General features: G+C 35.9%; 1 protein-coding gene across 1 annotated transcript in view; it reads left to right on the top strand.

Moving 5' to 3' along the window:
* Positions 1 to 4664, top strand: part of ALS2 (alsin Rho guanine nucleotide exchange factor ALS2) — a 63856-nt gene extending 59192 nt beyond the window's left edge. Inside the window, exons 32-34 of the mRNA XM_070933241.1 lie at positions 601 to 750; positions 1616 to 1712; positions 3647 to 4664. Coding sequence (XP_070789342.1) covers positions 601 to 750; positions 1616 to 1712; positions 3647 to 3685 — 286 coding nt within the window. The 3' untranslated portion in view covers positions 3686 to 4664. The remainder of the gene's footprint in view (positions 1 to 600; positions 751 to 1615; positions 1713 to 3646) is intronic.
* Positions 4665 to 14392: the final 9728 nt, after the last annotated feature.

Below are 14392 nucleotides of genomic sequence, written 5' to 3' on the forward strand. Positions count from 1 at the left end.
AAAATATTTTTAATTAAAGTTTACAATTACAAAGGTAAAAAAACTAATACAAACTAAGAAAAATATAAAAAGTAAAAGAAAATTGTAAAGAAGAAGAAAAATAATAAAGAAAAGAGATATATAAACAAATTACTTATCCCTTCATCAAGATACGTACCAATAATTTTAATAGGTTATTTTCTTTTCTGGTATTAACAAAAAAACCGTTCATTCTATATCTTATTCCTTATCTATAAATAAGTGTTAACATCTTTTCACTCAATCCTAACCAGCAGAAGTCCATTAAGAATTGCCAGAAATAGCAGCATATATATTTTAACCTCAATAAATAAGCCAACTTTATACCTTTTGCTTTCATTTTTCCATATTGTTCATGTAATGTGTCATTTTTAATTGCACATTCACAGCAGCTTCTTCAATATCTGTGTTGTCCTATTCTATCACCTCTTTTAAATCCATTTTTATGATAGCAGTAAGTCTGAAAATTAATTTCTGTGTGCATTGTTCCCAAATATCCTGAATTTTTCCAGTTAGAATATTCTTGAGATTGAACAAAATTCTCATTTTTGCACTCAACACTCAAAATAATCTTCCTAATAGCACAACGTTTACACCTACTGACAAGTTGAAGGTGATCCAGCAGACATTTGAGGAGATCTCACAGAGTGTTCTTGAGTCTCTTCATGAAGATTTCCTTTGGTCCATGGATGATTTGTTTCCCGTTTTTCTGTATGTGGTGCTACGAGCCCGGTAGGTAAAATTCTGAACCAAATTCTTTAATTATAGCTATAATTATTCCATCACTTATCTAACTGATACAAGCCATGGGACCCAATTGTGTTTTACTAATTAATTCTGATCTGTTGGAATTCTCTAGCATAACATATTTTAATTGATCCTCTTCTGAATGGACTAGTTTGAAAATATAACTCTTATTTAAATATGGTAATTGTATTTTCTAAAAAGAAGTCATAGGATTCTCTGGCACTGAAACTATACAATGAAACTTAAAGCTGAATCATTTCTTTCTAGAAGAAATGTGCTGCTTTTCCCACACATAGAATAAAACATAGTTATTATTGAACACCTGTGATAATCTTCCAGCAGAAGTCAGTTTCAGTGAAAGACTCTTAGGCAAAAAAAAATGCAATTATTTTAAAATTGATTAGGAAGAAATAGAATCACAATAAATAACTTTATGTGATTATAATATTGATGTTTAGATATTCATGGGAGTTAGTCCTGAAAATTTGCTTTGTGGTTGATTCCACAAGAGATGTACAATAATATATTTGCATAAAACGAAAGGAATAAAATGTGCAATGGTGTGCAAATATTTTGAATTTGAAACATTTTGGGTTAAAATGGGCCATTTCACATTCCAAGCATTCCATTTTGAGCTGAGAATTGTTCCAAACTTGCTGAAAGTTCAAAACAACATTCTGGAATAGGTAAAACAGTGTTGGAAAATTGCCTATAAAATCAGTATAACACATTTCAAACTCAAAACATCCGTTTTCAGCTCTCTCCTTTTTTTGTCACACTCACAGTTTGCATTTGCATTTGCTGATTGATAAATGCCAATTAGTATAACTATTTTTCCTTTTTGTGGCAGGATAAGAAATTTGGGGTCTGAAGTGCACTTGATTGAGGACCTCATGGATCCGTATCTCCAACATGGGGAGCAAGGCATTATGTTCACTACTCTGAAGGCATGTCTTAATTGTGTTCATTATTCAAAGTAATCTTGAAATGTCCTCTGCATCATTTTCTTTTGATATTATAAGAATCATATTTAGTTGGTACTAAATTCACCTAATTTGACCTGGATCAAATATAGACAAAAAATTATCATGTCCAATTATTCTTTGCCTGTCTTGGCTCATTGCTACTAACAAGAAAAGAATAGCTGGTTATAATTATTATTGTTATTTTAAAGAGGTCTCTTTGAAATATCAGTAACTGGCTAATCCTAACTGAATGTTACAGAACCTTGGTAGTACAGTGGTTTAAAGCACCCTGTTATTAACACAGCTGCCTGCAATTACTGCAGGTTCGAATCTGACCAGGCTCAAGGTTGACTCAGCCTTCCATCCTTTCTAAAGTAGGTTAAATGAGGACCCAGTTTGTGGGGGCAATAAACTGACTTTGTATAAAATATACAAAAGTATGAAGGCTATTGCTTAATGCATTGTAAGCCGCCCTGAGTCTCCGGAGAAGGGCGGCATATAAATCAAATTTTAAAAAAAAATGTAACCTGAATAATTACCTTGATGAAGAAATGTTACTAGCTACGGTAGTAATATTTACTTCCTGATAAAAATGGATCTGAAAGTATTTCCTGACAAACTCTTGTATGCATCTGGATAAAGTTTATTCTCTAAATTACTTCGGTCCGGCTTTATTTCTTTTTTTTCTTTTAAGAAATGGCCATGGCAATAAGCTTTGGCTTATAGCAGAAAGTGCACCCAGATCATTCACTTCTTAGATCATTCACTTGGCAGTCTCACAGTAGACTGGCTAAATTGTAGATTATGCCTTACGCAGAGCCCTTACTAGGGCATTCCTTGGAGGGGGTGGTATTATCTTATCCTCTCTTGTTAACATCTACCTGAAACCACATCAAAGGTGAGGGCTGAGCTGCTATCACTCACCTTCCCTTCTCTTTTTCATTTAGCTCATTTGAAGGAAGTACATATCCTGAATAAGTACTTGAGCATTATAATGAATTGGATGAAGGCCAAGAAAGAATTTAGTGCAGATTAGGCATCTGCTGGTACATGGGAAGGTTATCTATCCAGGTTATGATGTTCAATCTGTTGGAGAGGGTTAGTTTGTTAAATATCAGACTCCTAATTGAATGGTGCTCCTGGACTCATTATTGTCACTGGAGTCATCGGTGGCCTCACTGATGAGGCCACCGATGAAATCCACTGTACAGGAATAGTTCTGCAGATAAACACACACATACATGTACACACATATAAACATGCTACTTTGGTGATAGTTAGATTACTGCAGTGTATTGGATATGAGGTGGTCTTTGAAGTCTGCTTCAAAATGTCAGTTAATCCAAAATAGAATACATTAATTGGAAGTTAAATTATTAATAGGACAATTATATAATGTTAGCGTTTTATCAACTATGCTGGGTCCCATGTGATACTATATTTTAAGTCCTGACCAGCATAAAGCTTGAATATCTGCATATAAGGGAGCTATTTTTTTAATTTAAAGAACAAATGTATTCTGTTAGAGGACCTTTTCTAAGAACTTTGCATGATCTTTAGAGGGTAAATAAAAAGTAGAGCCCCCCCATGCCCATTTTAATTGTTGGACCTCTCTGAGTCCTTCCTTTATGCCAGGCATGCGTGACTGCTACTATGTACTCCTTTTAATAGTAAGTTAAGTTATTCCTTTCCCACTGAATAGTTTTGGGTTTGGGTTTGTCTACTTGTATTTAGATGCCTAAAGATGTTTTGGGGAATCTCCTTTTGTTTTGTTTTCTATTAGTTATATTTAGCATTTTATTTGATTTTATTTTTATTGTTTTATAATTTTATACTCCTCTTACTGTTGGCAAATTAAATGAATGTTTTATGAATCAGATGCGTTTGCTTATTATTTTTCAAAATTTTATTTTTAGGCATGCTACTACCAGATTCAGCATGAAAAGCTTACCTAACACATTTGCCTTATGTGGAAGACTCGCCTGAATTTTTATTCATTCTCCCTGAAATACTTAAAATGAAAACAGAGTCGTCATTCTGTGGATGTAATTTCTAAAGCTTTAAAGTCAGAAAAAAAGCATATATGTCAGATCAAAGAAAAAGAGATAAGATTCGGAAAGCGATTATTTTTTGAAGAAAACATTAGACTTGCATAGATCTCAAGAAAGAAAAAGATCATCCAGGAACATGCTGCTTTTGATACAGAAGAAGTTTAAAATGTTGTGATTTTGAAGGATTGAAATGCACTATGGAACTACTGTATTATTTTTAAATGAAGCTGCCTAGGTTTGTGTGTCACTGGGGAAAAAAAGTTGACACAAAAATAACTTACTAAAAAAATAGTTTGTGAAAAAAATCCTCTCTGTAAAGTTATAAATAGAAATACAAGTGCTTGCGTGAAATCAAGATCTGTTGGATTTATTAATTCCAAAGTGTTAAATATGTGGGAGCTGATATTTGTTTACTTTTTTGGAGGGAGGTGTTAAGGGGAATTTAGTATTTAACATCAAGGAACATTGGTTATTGCAAATGTCAGCACTAAATTTAATATTAAAAATGTTTACAGAACTCTTATTTCTTCTAACCCTTGATGAACAAAAGTTTATAAGCTACAGTTGAAATGGTTTACTTGACAATGGTGGACTTCATGTTACAGAATGATAAAACTGCAATCTTATTCAAGATGTGCTCTCAGGATTGAAGTATTATCATTATGCGATTTTGAACTGCTATATCTGCAATGCCATTTGACAGAAGGAAACCTTATTACCAGCAACTCTATGTCATTGTTCTTGTTACTTTTTATTTGCCTTGTATAGGTAGCTCTCGTTCTGGATAAAACAGGTGCTGTTCTTTGCTATAACAGAAATACTCCCCTGGTTAAATTCAGTTGTTAATATTCAATACAAATAACCTCTGGACATCAGAATCATGCTTGTGTGTTAACTTCTTTTATTAAAAATACATTTTCGTTGAACTGTAATTATAAATGAAGCAATTTTCATAATAAAAATACTAATTCTATCATTCTTTTGTTGTAATATATAAATTGCTTTTTGGAAATGTTTTATTATCATTTCAGCGTGAGTTTTCTTGCATTAACAGCATAGTTTGCTATCCATTCACTAAAGTAAATAAAATCAGTCCTAAAGGATTGTTTTCTGTTTTTAGGCTCTTTGGGCTGTAAAGCTTCTTTTTTCAGGAGCAGTGGGATGCCTACAAAGGAACACAACCTATTTTGGTTCATCCCCATGATAGGATCTCCTCAAGCCTCAAAAAGTGTCTGCCAGTTGCCCGTTACATTATAGCACTATCAAATATACTGTCAACTTTAAGAATCAATATATGTAGCCATTGACCACAAACCCTTTGAGCCATTTAAGGACATGACTCACAAAAATTTACAAAGCTGCAAAAAACAATCACATGCAATTAAACTAGCTATTATTTGTAGCATCTTTTGATAATGAGCAAGCACATTGTCAAGGGTTCTGGCCTAAGTGCTAATATTTGTGCTTTGGTATTTTCTTAAAAAAAATATTTATTCATATGTCACCTTTATTATACTTATAAATAACTCACTTTTGTGAATATACCACCTTATTTTCCCCACAACCACCTTGTAAGTGAGTTGGACATAGAGGGACTGGTCTTGTTTTTCATGTCTAAAGTGGGACTACATATGCAGGGAAAAAAACAAGTTATGAGTTCTTGGACTTTAATCCAGTGAATTTTATTAAAAGCTGTAAATATGTAAATTCTGTCAGAAATAAAATCTATTTTTGGAAGTGCAAAATTATGTAGTTGTATAAAAGAATATTTAATATGTGTTATGTTAGCTGTTACATACATATGAATTAGTCTCTTCAATGCAGATTTTCAGCCTGAATACACTAAAATTTAGTGAGCAGGGAAGTATCTGAATGTTAACAGTGTTTGTATATAGAACAGGGATGGGTAATCTGAGATCCACAGGTCACGTGTGGATTCCCATATTGCAATCCTTCACCCCGAGATGAGCTACCAATATTTGTTGACTGAAAACACTGAAGTTTTTACTAAACAAAAATGACAAAATAGGTGTTATGGATTTTGGAACCTCTGCATATGCTTACTTTGTCAGGAAATGGGGAACTACCTCATCATTAATGTGGTTAATAAGTGGATCAACAAATCCACATCCAATATAAAGATAAACTTGGTGCTAAAGTGTTGTACCTTATGATTCTTGATGAATGTATCTTTTATGTTCACCGAGAGTGTATGCACCAAGACAAATTCCTTGTGTGTCCAATCACACTTGGCCAATAAAGAATTCTATTCTATTCTAAAGGTAATTTATCCAATTGCCAAGGTTTTTTTATCTCCTTTATCCTTTTCAATATGTTTGTCAATAATATTGCAAAAATCTAGCTGCTGCTTCTTGTTACAAGCAGAGTTACTAGCAGAGCTAGAGGCTCAACGATAGGAAACTTAAGCCTCTGGACCCTGCTATATTTTTTATGGCCCTGGAAGGCCATTTAAAAAATTAAAATTGAGACATCAGCTTCTAGGAAAGTTAAACATTCTGCTGTGGAGTTTAACATTCTGAACTTGCATTCACCAAAACATGGTGAATAGATATGGTCTCATAGGAACAATTAGTTTCAAATAACTAGTCTCCAGAAATTAGATACTTCTATCTATTTGCAACTATATTTTGGGGAGCATTCAAGTAGAGGATCTTAAGGTTACCAATTCAAGAAGAACCAATTTTTTTTTTAGTGGAATTAAGCTTTAATTATATATTAAACGTTCAGAAGCCTGGTAACTGGTAAATAATATTGGTAGTAAATTACTGCATTCCTGAACTCGAATGCATATATTTTGCTGAAGTACAAACCTGTCTAGAACCTCATTCCAATTGACACTTCTTTCTGCAACTAATATTTGCTAAAGTGTTTTCCCCATACCAACAAGGAAACAAAAAATAGTTGGTCAGGCTCTTGCATAGATGGAAATGTCTCTATCCCTTTGGTTATAGTTGGGTAGAAGAATAAATAAGCTGGTGATCAAGATGACCCAGTACTACCTCCAAACTATTCACCCTCTTCATTGAAAAAATAATCCTGGGAATGAAGGCAAATATACATGTTCCGGAATAATGCAGGATCCAATCTGGGTTGGATTCTGCAGAACAATCCTGGTCCAGAAGGAGCTGTCTTCCAATTCGTCAGATGCTTACCAGTGATGGCACCTCTGTTTGGTCAATTTCAGTTTCTTGACTGTTGTCCTGCTTCCAGACATAGGTCAAATGCCTTCACTGTTTCATCAAATACAAACACAATCAAAAGGGAGAACTGGGTATCTTTTGCATTCTGATTATTCATTGCTCTAATTTCTGAAAGCTCCTCTGCTGCAGAGAGCTCAAGAGAAACTTACAGCGTTCCACAACTAAATATCAGGTGGACAAAGCAGATGTTCCTAGTGCTGCTGTCTAGAGCACAAGGACCACCCTACTCAACAGCCCTGAGAAATCAACAGGAATGCCCGCTTCTAGTACCAATAATTTCTCAGGGGAACCAGGGTAGTTTTGGTGATGAAGCTAGGTATGAAACTACAAGGAAATGATCCTGGAAAGCTGTTTCATTTCAGTACATCTGAAATTTATTGGGTGCAATACTATCTACTCTATCATTTTGAGTAAACAAGGAATCTTAGGAATTGGTAACAATGTATGGGCCAAGGAAGGAATCGAGGGGATGCTGCACTAGCAAGTTCAGAGTTGTGTTTCTCCTAATGGTTACAGCTACTTCAGCTACGTTGAGCCTTGTTTAGATTGAACAACATGTACACTAGTAAAACATAGTTGACTACATCAGGGGTCCCCAACCTTTTGGACCTCAGGGACCACCAAGTTTATAATTTTAAATCTCATGGACCTCTAATACGAATCCAGCACGCCGCTTGCTGAAGTGCCTGGACTCCCAGTGACGGGATGGGGTCCTTCAGGCACTCTCCCTCCTCTCTCTTTCTCTCTCCCCCTCTCTCTTTCTCTTTCTCTCTCCTCTCTCTTTCTCTCTCTCTCTCCTCTCTCTTTCTCTCTCATTCTCTTTCTCTCTCTCTCCCCCTCCCTCTCTTTCTCTCTCTGATTCCCTCTCTGTCTCTTTCTCTCTCATTCTCTCTCTTTCATTCTCTCTCTCTCATTCTGATTCTCTCATTCTCTCTCTCTCTCTATGATTCTCTCTTTCATTCTGTCTCTTTCTCTCATTCTCTCATTCTGATTCTCTCTCTGATTCTCTTTCATTCTGTCTCTCTCATTCTCTCTGTGTCTCTCTCATTCTCTCTTTCATTCTCTGTCTCTTTCTCTCTCTTTCATTCTCTCTCTCTCTCTCTCTCTCTCTCTCTCATTCGCTCTCTTTTATTCTCTCTATGATTCTCATTCTCTTTCTCTCTCTCATCTCATGGGCCAGCCAGTGTCTTGGGGCTGAGAGGAAGTCAAGCGTCTCCCCGAGAGACTGAGGTGCACAGAGCACCAACAAGGGCTGGAAGAAACGGCCATGAGATCCAGCAAGAAACAAAGCTTCCCTCCCGCTCTAGAATATGGAACAAATCTTCATCCCCCTCCCTTTCCTTGCCAGGCGAGGAGTGACTGGGAAGGGAGGGCAAGGGGCGGGAACAACCATTGGTGGGGTCAGCCAACAGGAAGCTACAGCAGGGGGAAAAAACAGCCTGGGGTTCCCGCCACTCGTTGCTTTGGTCCGCCTGCACTGCCACCCTCCCTTGCACCATTACCTCATTCCAGACAGCGAGGGCTGCGCTGCAAAGTTGCAAGTTGCACGAACCTCCCTCTACAGCGGAGATTTACAGCCCCACCATGAGCTGCCTGGCCAGTCCCATATTCCAGAGCTCTAGTCACAGGACTGGCCATTGCTCAACCTGGAGCTGCTCATCCTGGAGCAGCTCCTCCACCTGGGTGCGCCCAGTGGTGAGTTGCTCCCGGTTCGCACAGGTTCCCACAAGCCTGTAGCGGTGACGATATGACGTCACCGAACCAGTTCTCCCCCCTCCCCTTGCGTGTTATTCTTACCCTTTATTTGGCCCCACCCCCAATCTATTGCTTCCTCCTGAGTCCCAGCTGATGCTAGAGGGAAAAAAACTGTTTAAACTCTTGCTTCAAAGGGCCACCCTACAGCTGATCAGTGTTAAAAGAACACAAATGAGTAGCTATGCTAGGGAAAAAACGAAACTGAAAGTAAAGCAGGCTCTGCTGCATCGTGACAAAATGAGGCAGGGAGAGATTTCTTTTTCTTTTTGCTCACCAAAAAAGGTAGGTGCAAACAATGGGAAATTTAGGGCAAAAGAGGAGAGTTCAAGATTTTAAAACACAAAAGAAAAAAAGCTCTATTTAACTAGGGAATTGTAATAATTGAGATACTATTAATTGTATATTGTGTTGAAAGTAGAAATGGTTAAGTTGTGGTTTGGAGGAATATATGGGGGAAATTATTTGGTTTATTATTATTGGTAAATATAATTAATTGATTTGTAAGAAATTGGATTGCATGGAAATAATTGGAATATTCATGTTCATATTGATTAATATACAAAAAAGATAGTGAAGGGAAACAATAATAAGGATATAATAAATAATACTAGAATATGATATACTGGTATACTAGATTCTGTAACCATTAGGTTCCTGTAATACATATATGCCTTTGTATTTGTATCACATATATTATGCCTTTATATTTGTATCTCCTGTAACAAACATATTCTGTTATTAGGCCTCTGTAATGTATCTGGTATTTGTCAAACATATGTCCCTGCCATTTGACCTGAACCCATATCAATCTTCTCCCTGTTTTTTCTTGTGCCATCTAAGAGCATGGTACATTTCTCCAAGGGATAATTTATACCTCAGCCCTAATTTATGTTTGATCTGGATAAACTCCTGCTTTCTAGGGCCAGGGGGCCAAAGTGGCCAATTGAGTAAACAAAGAAATGCTCAAGATGACTAATTGGGAAGTTTCTATTCCCCCTTGCAAGGCAACAAGGAATACACAAACCTAAATTAGGAGGCCAGAATTGGGTACTAAACTGACGTCTCTGAGGGTATAAAAGGACGCCATACCTTCCCCAAGGTGTGGCTATTTCCTCGCATGCATTGTATCTGTATGTTCTGGATATAGTTCCACCCAGTATTTTGTTTTTGGCCATTAATAAAATCTGGTGGGTTTTTTTTGCAAGCCTCGTCTTGAGTCTCTCTCTTTGGCATTCTGGTGACTCAAGTGTATTTTGGGACCTTACAATATTTATATAACTAATTGATTCATATTAAAATGTTGAATTTGTATTAAACAACTGTAATATTACATAATTAAACAATGTGAGGATGGATATAAAAATAGATGACAATGGGAAGGGGTATAATATAGAATAGAAGGGAAAATTGAATTTGATTAAGATTAGAGATGAGGATGAAGGGTAATATTGGTTTTTTAAAAAAAATAGATGAGGAATAAATATGGCAAAAAGGAAATATAGAAATTGTAAATTTAATTGAAATGACTAAACACTGTTTAAATTTGTGAACCGGCCAAATACTCTGTTCAAAGAAAATTGTATGTTTTCTTGTTGTAGGTATACAAACATTGTATGTTTGTATGTGTGTTTCTAATTATTGCTATTTATTCATATTTGTTCTCTTTTATTCTTTAAAGTTTAACAATTCATTCTTTATCTTAATATCTTTATATTTGTTTGGGGTTGCCTTTCTTCCCTTTCATCTTTTTTATTGTTCAGCAATCTTTCTTCTCAAACCTACCACCTCTCTCTTTTCTTTCCTTCTTACTTTCTCTTCCCCCCCTCTTCTTCTCCTCCCTACTTCCTCTTCCTTTCTCCTTCTCCTCCTCTCTTCCTCCCTCTCTTACCCTCACTCCTACTCTAATTTCCCTTCCCTTCCTTCCTCCCTTCTCTTCCTTCCCTCTCTCTCTCTCCTTTCTTCCATCTTTCTTCTCCTTCCTTCATCCCTCTCTATTGCTGTATTCTTTTGTGCATATGGATTACTCAGAGGGCTGAAAAAGTTATTTTTGACTGGTCCTTGCACTTTTGACCAGTCCTCGAACTTATGACTGTCTTCACATTTTACGTTTTTTGCCCTATGTTGTCACCATGGTGAAGAGAAGCAGTTGTGAAATGAGTGACATGGTTGTTAAGAATGCTGCACGGGCATAAATGTGAGGATGGTCATAAGTGTGAAGACCAGTCAAAAGTGCAAGGACCTGTCAGAAATGACTTTTTTCAGCCCTCTGAGTAGTCCCTATACACATAGCCATGGCCACCCGGTCACATGACCAGCTAGCCACGCCCACCCAGTCACATTACCTCCAAGCCACACCCACAAAATAAGCCACGCCCACAGATCCGGTAGTAAATTTTAGAACCCACCCCTGGGTGCGCCGCAGACCACCAAAATTTTCTGGTGGTCCGCGGATCATTGGACCGCTGGTGACCGCTGGACTACATTGATCTCATTATGATGTACAGTACATAATATTGTTAAATAATATGCCAATTTTGTTGATATAATCTTACAGAAGGAAGCATCTTAAAGTACAAATAGAAAATATCCTCCAGACGTCATGCTTCCAGGGACTGATGGGAGTTTGTCTAACATCAGAAGTGCCACCTTTCCTACTAAAGTTTGAACTTTAGACTATATCTCACTGATACATCTAAAAATGTATGTCTTTCTCCCTTGTTAGGAAAAAAACATTTTCACTTGAAAGACTCCTCTCCCTTCCTGTATTCTTTAGGGAAACAAGGTTAGGGGCTGAGTGCTAGTAATCTGAGTTACATAATTTCTATACTTAAATCCTTGTACTTCCTTTCAGCTTCAGGCATTCAAATTGCTCCTCTGTCTCTGTCAGATGGTTCCCTTCACTGATCTTCTTTCGGTAGTGATTTGTCATCTTATGGTATTAGCTCTTAGACACTGGACAGCTAGTCTTAATCAGGCACATCTAGTACATTTCCTCTACTCTATTTTTCTCAACTACCCCTTCCATGGTAGCATCCAATTCAACAAGAAAAGAAAGGATAAATGTTCTAAATAAAGGTTCAAAAAAGGGACAGTAAAAATTATCATACTTCCTTCCTTTCTTGTAAGAAGATTTAATATATATCCTGCTCTACTCCTAAAGTTTTCCATCAGCAGAACAATCGAGGGGAAAAGGCTGCTATCTTGATTTGGAAAATCTGAGGACAAGGGACAGCGTATTTTATTCCAGGTTGGCATTATTTTTTGCTGATTGGGTATTGTTTTCTGGGATTTTCTAGCACAGTTGGATATCTTTCCTACTGTTGGCTGCTTAGTTAGAATGATATCTTGTTTACATCACAATTAATTTATTCAGCAAGAGTTTTGTGTTTTATTGGATGAAAGGATTTTAGACCAAAGGCTCATTTAATTGCTGGCAGTTTCTAACTAGAAACAAACTCATTTTAGCAAAATTAAGCATCAAGAAATTAGCTAAACTTTTCTCCAGAGACTATGATTTCTCCCCCCCCCCGCAAAATATTAATTTTGGAACTATCATATAATGAATGAAAGAATCCCATTAGAGTATTTTATTTTGTTCTTTTGTTCTGTATGAGTTTTGATTTGTAGGATTTACAGACTGAATCTCAAATGTTCTTTTACAACTTTCCATATTTAATATTTGATTTAAATAGGGAGATTTTACATAAATAGCAGAGAGATATTTGAAAAAAAAATCTGGAATTTGTAAAGAAAAAGAAAAGAAAATAGAAAAGAAAGACTGTGGCTGAGTTTTTCTTTATGCAATAAAATGTTGTGTCATACCTTTTGAGGTAATACACACGCAAACATGGACTCATGTATACACATTTTATTCAGAAATATAGAGGCACAGAAATTTTTTCCCCCTACATAGCTAGACAATGTAAGCTATGTCTGACTAAAACACCAAATCTTCGTTTTCTTTTTTAATGCAATTGCTCAGCTGTTGGTTTCTATGCTTGCAGAAGACTCCAGAAGGCAGAAGTTGTGTTCAAGACATATTTACATTACGCAAGAGTTGAAAACATCAGCTTTTTTTCCTTTTGAAAATGCAATCCCTTCTTTTGATATACCTGTTGTAATTTTTGATTTGTAATTTTACTTTGAAAATTCGGCTTCTATTGCATAATACATGGAAATTCATTATTGTAAATTGATACAATAATCCATTTGATTGGTACATCTGCCATTTTCTGGCATAATTAAAAAGAGAAAGCTTTCTTCTTATGACAAAAGCATGCAAGATTAAGGTTAATACAAGTATAACACAAGGGAAATCAGGTACCATGTAAACTCACTTCAAGATTTTTAAAAACTGTCTTCTTAAATGCAAAATTGTTTAATGTAGAAAGGTTATTTTAAAGGTATCTATGAAAAGTTGCATATGCATAGCTATATACTGAATTTCAGTTAAAACATTACATTAAATGGTTAAGATATAAAATATTAAGAATTATTTTAGGTTATTAAATAGCCTTTAGTTCTCTTCTGATTATAGTTTGTGAACATTGAATTAAATGTTCACTAATTATAATCAGAAGAGAACTAAAGGCTATCTAATAATCTAAAAGATTTCTCCATCTTTTGTATCTTAAATATTAGCAATTCCTATAAGAAAAGAGCCTTCATCTTGCCAAGAAAAAAAATACATTTACTTTTATCTTTCTTGAGCTAAGCAGACCAAAAAGCTGCTCTGATTCTAAGCTTTAGGAAATACTGCTGAGATGCTTAGTTCCCTTTGCGTATTTGACTGAATTCAAATACACATGTTCAGCCAGGGAAGTCGACAGAGAGAAGCCAAAAAAGGCAAGATGGCAACTGTGTGGTCAAACCTCCTCCCCTTTTTATGCATGTCTAGGTATGTGTAAAAAGTCTTTGGATCACACAGTCATGGCAGTCATTTTGACCTTTGGGGATCCCCAGTGGATACTTTTATAAACTACCCCTCCCCCTTTGTCTTGCTTTCTCTCTTGTTGGCTCTTTCCCAATTAGAAGAGGGGGAGCTGCCTATGGCGGAAATAGTATAGTACTGGTTGAGAAACAATGATCTGATTAGAGCTGCTAGCAGACTGCTGGATTACCTCAGTCATCTGTGAAGTGATGTTCCAAACAAGTGTAGTGAGATTAGGGGAAGAAATGAGGTACATGGGAAAGAAAGACATTTCACGTTCTCAGCAGACTTCACCTCAGGAAAAGAATTTATCATATTGTCTGCCATTTAAACCCCATTAGGGCTTTGTTCATTTGAATAGTTATACTTTGGAGAAAGTTTTATGCATTTATGTTTTAAATTAATTTCCAGAACTATTGTTCTGCTTCTTTTTCTATTGTTTTATTTTCTATTCTATTCTATTCTATTCTATTCTATTCTATTCTATTCTATTCTATTCTATTCCATTCCATTCCATTCCATTCCATTCATACAGATATGTATTCACATAGAAATATTTATTTTAATAATTATTTGAAGTTTCCCAAATGATATTTTCTCTTCTTTCTAATTAGACTTCTAATAATTACATAGCAGATGACCCATCCAGACAAACTAGCAGAATTTCCAATAATGAATGAGATGCACAGAGTTGCAGCCTTGCAG

Source organism: Pituophis catenifer, unplaced genomic scaffold (assembly GCF_029215685.1).
Source record: "Pituophis catenifer annectens isolate HBS135680 unplaced genomic scaffold, rPitCat1.0.hap2 SCAF_1, whole genome shotgun sequence".
In the NCBI taxonomy this organism is placed as follows: Eukaryota; Metazoa; Chordata; class Lepidosauria; order Squamata; family Colubridae; genus Pituophis; species Pituophis catenifer.